At 36.9% G+C, this 8907-nt stretch overlaps 1 protein-coding gene across 3 annotated transcripts in view; it reads right to left on the reverse strand.

Moving 5' to 3' along the window:
* The window catches only part of RGS13 (regulator of G protein signaling 13), a 32512-nt gene extending 24366 nt beyond the window's left edge, over window positions 1-8146 (reverse strand). The window contains exons 1-4 of one of the 3 annotated variants that reach the window (XM_079107089.1): window positions 7751-8146; window positions 6375-6446; window positions 5877-5946; window positions 1353-1421 (exon numbers count right to left, since the gene is read on the reverse strand). In XM_079107089.1, coding sequence (XP_078963215.1) covers window positions 1353-1417 — 65 coding nt within the window. In that variant the 5' untranslated portion in view covers window positions 1418-1421; window positions 5877-5946; window positions 6375-6446; window positions 7751-8146. The remainder of the gene's footprint in view (window positions 1-1352; window positions 1422-5876; window positions 5947-6374; window positions 6447-7750) is intronic. The other 2 variants (XM_079107090.1, XM_079107088.1) reach the window with 2 other exon arrangements.
* Window positions 8147-8907: the final 761 nt, after the last annotated feature.

Genomic DNA, 8907 nt, shown 5'->3' on the forward strand with positions numbered 1-8907 from the left:
GCCACCATGGACAGAGGAATGAAGAGTGGAGGTTGACAGCCCCAGGTTCTGATCCTAGTGCTGTCCTCAATAGGTTCTGGTTTTACTGTATTTAAAAATCTCTGAGCCTCAGTTTCATTATCTGCAGAATGGATTATAATGTCTATCTCATAGTTATGCTGAGAATTAAATGAGGTTGTGAGTGCAAAGCACTTATCAAGTGACTGTCACCAAGCAACTGTCTGTAAATATGAATTCTTTTCTTTTGACGGTCTCCTTCCCTCATTGTGGGTCCCCAAGGCAGGGAGCAAGAAATACAAGCTCTAATGGTGATAGTTCATAGGAATCATCAGGAGAGGAACAGACAGCTGTTCTTAATTGCCTGGTACATCTTTTTTTCCTTGGTTGCATCTGAACATAGTTCAGCAGCCTCAACAGGTTTAAAATGCTGAGCTTGGGTCCTTTTGTCTCTTCCACCTGCCAGTGAGCCTCCTTCTGAAAACACAGTGACTCGTGAGCTTTCTTGGACTTTCCGTACTTCAGCAGAGGCACGTCTCCCTGACTATACAGGGAGACGAGACCAGAACTGAGGTCTCGACTTCGACTGGTCTAGGTACTCATGGTTAACCTAAGAGGGATCTCCAACCTGGGAATTCTTTGAGGTGAGTACATCCAACTGAATGACTTCTCATGTTTCTCAGGCATTATTCTTGCTTCTTATTTTAATTCGGACGCTGTTCTCCTCAAAATGTCTACATTTTTAGTTGTGGCAAAACTTAAAGAGATTGGGAGTTTGGTAAGCATTTAATTACCCTTCTAGTCTCATAAACTCCACCTAGAAATGCAGGTTTTTGTTTCCTTTTGTTTTGGTACCGGGGATTAAACCCAGGGTACTTAACCACTGAGCCACAGTCCTTTTTTATATTTTTATTTAGAGACTGGGTCTGGCTCAGTTGCTTAGGGCCTCGCTAAACTGCCGAGGCTAGTTTTGAACTCGCAATCCTCCTGTCTCAGCCTCCCAGGCTTCTGGGATTACATGCGTGTACCACCACTCCCAGCAGGAGTGAAAGGTTTCTGGCGCTTCATAAATGAAGGATTTGAATTTTGAAAATATTTTGAACTGAAAAATCTCAAACTTTAAAAATTCATAATAGATGCTAAAAACATTTAACTTGCTAAATTCTCAAGTGTAAACCGTGAATAATGAAAATGGAATCTTAGTGTAACACATGATTGCTCTTCTGGTGGAATTACTCATATGTAAATGCAAATTTTACTTTCTGAGCAAAATATATTGAGAGTACTTAAACACACACCTACTTATTGAGTGACAAAAATGCCTTAAATGGTCATAGAATTTAAATCCTACTCACTTTGAAGGGAGCCTCTCAGGTTCATTGCTGCACATCATACAAATCCAATGATTCCGCCTGCTCATTTTTCTAAAGAAATACAGTATATATTTGTATAATTTAGTCACTTAAATAGTTATATATCAATTTTTAATAACTTCCATTTATTTATTTATTCATTAATTTATTTATGTAGTGCTGAGGATCGAACCCAGTGCCTCACATGTGCTAGGTAAGCGCTCTACCACTGAGTCACAACTCCAGTCCTAGAGTCAATTTTTAAAGAACCTATAAAGTTAAAAGTCATGAAAAAATAAGGATGGATTCTTGAAGTTAGTGGAATATAGTGAGTGTGGGGTAAGGAGGGGAAGGAAATGACTCAGCTCTCATACATATTTTATATCAGTGCTTAGATTTCTATGTGAGTTCAGAAATTATCTAGCCTACCTAGTCATTAAAGAATGGGGTTTTAAAAACACCTTTTCACTCCGAGCCCACTGACGAGGGAATCCACCAACTTTTAAGGTTTCCTTTTTTGGACACTTTTTAATTTTTTTTAAAAAGTTCTCTCGATATGGTGAACAAAAATTTTCTTCTTTGTAATTAGCCAAATAAAATAATATCCAAATGAAAAATAAAACTAATGAATGGATTCTCAGAGGCATGATGCTTATATAGTTTTCTCCATTCTGGGTGGTGTTATTTTGATTTTAAAATTTAGATAGAATTACTCAGGCCAGACACCTTGTTATGATCAAACCTTGGCTTCCAGTGGGTGATCCACACAGATCTGGTTTCTCCACTTCCTGTGTCACTGATAAGCAAGTAAGAGGCAGGTGATGGGGCTTTGATGCAGGAAGTACAGGGGATGTCGGCAAAAACAGGAGAACCAAGCTAGACTTGAGAGTGGTTGGTGAAGGTATTCCAGTGAAGTACTACCTGAGCTGGAATGGGCAGGGGGGTAGGAAAGTTGAGAGAAGCAGGCTGCCTGGACAAAGGTCTGGAGGCCACAGATCATGTCCCACTTGAAGAGAGGAAAGGAGTTAAGTTGCCACATGAATCTAGAGCGTGGCAGGGAGAGATCTGAGGAAAAAGGACGGAGAGTCTTTGGGGACAATAATCATATTCAGAAATGTTTACTGCAGTGAGAAAGTGGTAGGAGATGAAGTTATAAGAGGCTGAGGCCAAGAATTTTGGGCCATGCAGGCCCTAGATTTCCTATTTAGAAGTTGGACAATCATTGAAGATTTTAAATTGCAGTGTAGACAGGTTAACATTTGAAGTCAGTCTTGTAAATAGATTGGAGTGTCCTGTGGCAAAGGGTGGCATCAGGAAGAAGAGCTGACGGACAGCTGCAGGAGTCCAGTGAGGGATGAGTGGGAGGTGGCAGTGGAGATGGAGGGAAGGGGCAAATTTTAGACAATTTGAAGGAAAAATCGCTAGTACTTGCTGCTGCCTCAGACGTGGAAGGTGAGAGAGAGAAGCGAATGAGTTCAGGTGAGAGATTCAACTTCAAGACAGAAGCAGGAAGTTTTTGAGAAACAAAATGTGTAAGAAGACAGAAATACGATAAGATGTCCTGGAAGAGTGTGAACCGAGGGAAGAATGCAGCTCAAGATGGGTGACTGAAGAACATGAACATTTAAGAGAAAGATTATGAAAAAGGAGCTCGTAGGACAATAAAAAAAAAAAAAAAAAAAAAAAAAAAAACCAAACAAACAAAAAACAAAGTTACATGCTCTCATAGAAGCCAAACAGTATGCTTGTCAGAAAGAAAAGTGACCAATTGAGAGTTAAAAGCTGGGAAGAGAATGAGAACCAAGGATTGAAAGATGTTATCAAGAAGGCATTAATGAGTGTGGGGAGGGTGCTTTCAGTGGAGCAGGGAAGGCAGACACAAGATGGAGGAAAACAGGAGGAAATGGAGCCCAGGACGCATGGAAGGGTGCTTGGACAGGGCTACTTGCAATTTCTTTTCTTTTCTTTTTTTTTTTTTTCTTTCTTTCCCTTCCTCCCTCCCTTTTGTGATAGCTGTTGACAGAATGCTATAGTAGGGACAGAGAGGCAGGTCTCTGCCACGTGGCCATTCTGGTCTGCATATCATTAGGGGGCAAGGGTACAGTGTAGCCTGCAGTGTGAATTAGAGGCATGCCCTGAAGATGCAGATGGTAGCCAGGGAGAGCAGTGGAAGATACAGGAGAAAGAGGGAAAATCCATAGAATTTTAAGTTCCTGAGAAAGAAGGAGAGGCTAGAGCATAGAATGTGGGGCTGGGACATTGGAGAAATGGCAGTATAAGAAGTTACAGTTCCCTTCTTCTGGAAGAGCTGGATAAAATTTAGGTGTCAATTTGAGTACTTCTGGAGGTTTGGAGATAAGAACTTATGGGAGGCCTGGTCTTATGGATTCATCTTCTCTATGGATCTCCATTGTAAGTGAGGAGGATCGTGGAACTAAATATCTCCACAGGAAGGCACAAAGTGGAAGGGGAGTAGGTTAATTAATTAGCCATTCTGATTACAAATATAGATTCAAAATAGTAAAAGCACAAGCAGAAGGGGGAGTTTATTAGTGGGATGTGTTTGTGTGCAGTTAGATTCCAAATGATCTTAAATGCAAGACTAAAGATGTCAGACTGCTAGTAACAGTAATTTGAAAAAAAATTGAGGCTAAGAAAGTTGTTGCCTTAACTGGGTGTTCATAACTGGTTCTATGTATAATGGAGATCTTGATCTCACATAGTTTACAGTTCAGTGATCACCCATGAGGTACAGTTATTCAACAGCCCTTGCTTATTTTTTAGTTAGGAAGATGGTAAAGAATTTACTTTCTTAACATGTCTTCTTTGTCAATATAACTGCTATCTTCTCCCGGGACTTGACTTCTCATGTGCTCTCTATGTTTAGTAATAGATTTTGTATCCCATTATCTCCTCATTTGATCTACTGGAACGGTGTGTACACATTTTTGTCTTTCTTTATGTGATCTCTCTAACTTGAGTGCATGTCTGTTTACAAGTTATTTTAAAAATAACTTTAGTGGAATTGTTTGGCAAAAGCATAGCTCTCTTGGTATGCAATTCTCAATGAGGTCAGATGCACATTGAAGGTAATTTCTAGATGCATGGAGTTTAGGGGGTTCCCAGAGTTCCTGAGAGGTGACAGTATATTCAGACATGCACTTGAGTTCAGACTCTTTTAAACTGTGTGACCTTGGGCATGTTAGTTCAACTCTGATTCTCAATTTCCTCTAGTTCAAAATGGAACTCTTAAGATTGGAAAAATAGATATATGCAAAAACGATCTGTTCCAGTTTATCTGAACTTCCCTTAACTTCTTGTACTCAGTCACTTAGGAAATATTTCTCTTTTGTGTGTATAGGAAATGCACATTATGTCAGACTGTATCCTTTCTTCGTTTTAGATTTCAACTCCTTATCTCACCAGTTTTTCTCATTAACCTTATTAATTCTTCCACATTTGAATATATTCTGAAAATCCTCCTTCTCTTTTGTTGCTCCCATATTTCTATTGTTCATACAGTATTTTAGCCACTGGATTCCAGTTTCAGGATTAAGTGAGTCTGCTGCAGGAATTCACATATGTATCATATTGAAGGGTTGAGGCTACCAGGTAGGGTTCATTTGGTTAGAAGTGCTCAGGCATACTAGAGTGAGATCAGACTGACCATCCAGAGTGTCCCCTTAAGTACAATTATACAGGTTCTCTCTTCTACACATACGTCCGGTTAAAAGGGAGAGAGGAAGCTGTCATCCATGCAGACAACTCTTGCCAACTATGGGACATCAAGTTGTGCTTCATCCTGTGGTGGAAAGACTACTTGTCTAATTCCAGCAGAGCCTCTGTATAGATGTAGCAGCCCTGTGCTCATTACATGATCTATTCAGAGGGAGATTCTCTGGTCCAAGCCTTTCCATTAGTTGAGTGACATTGGAAAATGAGTAAAATAAAAATAAAAAAAATATGAAAAGTTTAAAGAATTATATACAAGATATATTGTGCATAAAATAAACAAACTATAGAAGAGTTGTATTTTGTGAAGTTCTCTGGTTTTCCAGTCTCTTGAGAAATGGAACTTGTTAGGGGCTGTCCTGGTGACTAATTTCTGCTCCCAGGCACTGCCCTGTGCCTGGTGCCCTGATGCCTACCCCCTAAGATCTCTGGAACTGAGTGTCCACATGCTGGAGCTGTTTTCTGCTGCCTTCTTCTGGGCTTATTATCACCATGAACTACTGCTCTGCTGGAATATATAGAACATTCCTCATGTCCTCACAATGTCACTGATATTGAAACAAAGAAGACATTCAGAAGTGTTTGATCTAGTTCCAAGTAAAAAGGACAGATTGACCATTGGAGTTTATTATCTCCTCCAACCCAAACACTGGTAAAATTATAGTAAAAGAATATGCAAAACTTAAACACAAAGGAAAAAGGAGATTAAAAGAAGGGGAAAGAAAGCAACAAAATATTTCAAAAATAATTTTGGAAGATGGGAAGCAGATGGAGTAGAAATTAAAATTCTCATACCTCTAAAATGAGAAGAAATAAGGCAACCTTTGGAATTTCATCTGACAAAATGAAGAACATATAATTCAGTCTGAGGATAAATTCCAAAATAAATAGGAATTAAAAAATATATCTATAATCCTGCATCCAACATTTATCATTAAATAACACATTTCAGTCAATAATTTATACCAAGATATTGAGTGGCAGAGTCAAACCCTTTCACATTTACAATTGAGAACTTTTAAGAAATACTCTTGGTAATTCCAAAAAGGGTAATTTATACTTTTTTAAAAGAAATATAGTTCTTCAGGATAAGGATTTGATTGAGCCTACTGATAAACTGAACTTCATTTTATTTGGTAAATTTAAGGATATTTTTAGTGACATTATACCCTTCAGTCAAAAGTTCATTTCAAATATTCATAGAACTACAATTCTACTTTGACAAATACAGAGTTCTCAGTTTAGAATGACCTAAACTGATATAGAACTAATTTATATTGTGAATAAACTCACCAAACTTCTAATCAACAATAATCACTTTTCTCTCATGTTGGTAGCAATGATATATGGAAACATTCCATTAATCTAAAAGTAAAATAATAATGAAATCAAACAAAAGAAGATTAGTGTGAGTTTCCTGAAGAAAATATCACTTGGCAAGTATTTCTAGAAATACCCTGCCTTATGTCTTCAGTAAATAATTTTCCCACTACATAAATGCTGCACCGTGGTTTTCTACATTTTTGATTTGCTGACTTCTAGAGAATTCTTTGCTGACTTCTTGAGAATTTTAATTTTGTGGATTATTATATAACTACCTACATAAATATATTTTTATTTGTATTTTCCATTGTTTTTGTTTAAATATCTTGACATTTTAATTTGCTTGTCTTTATTTTTTAAAACTCTTAGTAAAACTAGTGTGCATGTTTACAATCTAAGCAAATGGTATTTAGAACAAGTTTAGATCTCCATAATGATTTTGCCTTCAGTGTTTTTCGTTGGTAATTATTTAAAAGAAATAATATATTTTATTAATAGAATCTTAGAGTGGTTATAAATGCATCAGTGATGAATGCAAAAACATTCACATTTCCTTCAGCATGAAATCTAAAAATGAAATTAAAAATGTATTTTATTAGTTTATAAATGAATTTTATGAATCTTCTTAAGCCTTTTCACATACTTAAATATTTTTACACAATCCTGATAGGCAATCAGTAAATTCTTTCTGTTCATACAGTATATCTGTAAAAGAACATTGAATATGTTCCTTTATTTTATAATGTAACATGTTCCACAAGATTTAGAAAAATCTGGATCAATTTACATTTTAGCAAGATTTTGTTGGTCACAGTGTACAAAATTCCCACCTTAAAAAAAAAAAAAAAGGAAGTACTTTGTGTGTACTTGAGTATAACATGGAGGAATGAAGAAATTCCATAAAATCAAGATTAACAGTGCTTCAGCAAGACCTTATTGGAATCCACACCTGAAATCAGTACAGCAAATAAGCTGATGGAGCTCATACTTCAGTGCATGATTTTTAAAACCAGCAATTCTGAATTGCCTGATTTTATGTCTTTATTTAAACTAAACACACACACACAAATCCACATACGATGAAAGAATGTACTCTCAAGCAGTAATATTCCTCTATTGCTCAATTAAGATTCATGTATATATGAGTGACTGTAAGTTTTAAGAATAGAAAGTTTAAGTCAGGCAAAGAAATATTTGTTTACCAGTTTATTTTCTCCTTAGTGGGGAAAAAATGACCCCTGCTCACACTCGTGGTAGTCCTGCTGAGACCATCAACCTCCTGCAGTCATTTATATCAAGCCCACATACTTGCACTAGTCAGCTAATTTACAGAATGTCATACTTACAAGTATATCCTGTGGAGCAGTCCACCATGCTGGATTTTATTTCCTCTTTGTTAGGATCCTTTTGAAACTGGGTTCTGAAATTTCATGAGACACCCAGCATTTTATTTTTCCTGGCATAAAAAGACTTTACTGTCTCTATAATTAACTTCTATGGCACTCTGGCCTCGGTATGAATGTTCTGTTTTTACAGACACATATCTATGCAAAGAGAAGTTTTGGTGAATATGAAAAATAGTGCTGTGGAACTGCAATGCATTGCTGATGAAGAGGTTTTATCTAATATTGTCGGAGCATAGGAAGTGATCAGATGATTGCAAGCAGTAGCTCTCCATGAGATCTTCAGTGCAGTCAAAACTTAGTCTTCCAAAAGAATTCATTTTTCTAGTTTTAGAAAATGTAAGAAAGTACTGTATAGAGGGTAAAGAGGGTGGGAGGGGTGGGGGGAAGGGGAAAAATAACAATGAATCAAACAACATTACTGTATGTGGATTTATGATTACACAAATGGTATGCCTTTGCGCCATGTACAGAGAGGCAACATGTATCCCATTTGTTTACAATAAAATAAAAAAAAAAAAAAAGAAAATGTATGGCCTAAAGTAAAATGCTCTTTAAAACAAGACAGAGCTGAGTACAAATAAGTAAGCTACTCCTGCCAATACTTGCTATTGAATCATTAAGAACTGTTAAAATCAACTTGTTTAGAATAGTCAAATGACTAAGGATTTGTGGAAAAAAATAAATAAATTCTGATCAAACCTTTCCCAGTTCCTCTCACTGGTCCTTCTTGGCAGTTTTTGCACTTTGCATAATTCTTCAGCTATTAGTCCTGTTAAAATCTTACCTGAGCACAGTGCTTCAAATAAGTTGTAATGAATGCAGAGTGTGGTAAGATTATCTAATCCAACTGTGTGTGTGTGTGTGTGTGTGTGTGTGTGTGTTGTGGGGGTTCCAGAATAAAACAGGAAAGATTAAAATGTGAGTGATGGAATATTTCTGAAAATATTGAGACTGATGAGGTAGAACATTATTGTTATTTATCTTTAATGATTTTGAGGCTCAAACCCAAGGAAATTGAATTTGTCAAGCCTAAGGGATAAGAAACCAGAATAAGGCAAATAAGAAAGCCAGAAATTGAGTAGCAGTAGCCATGATGC

Source organism: Sciurus vulgaris, assembly GCF_902686455.1.
Source record: "Sciurus vulgaris genome assembly, chromosome: 12".
Lineage (NCBI taxonomy): Eukaryota > Metazoa > Chordata > Mammalia > Rodentia > Sciuridae > Sciurus > Sciurus vulgaris.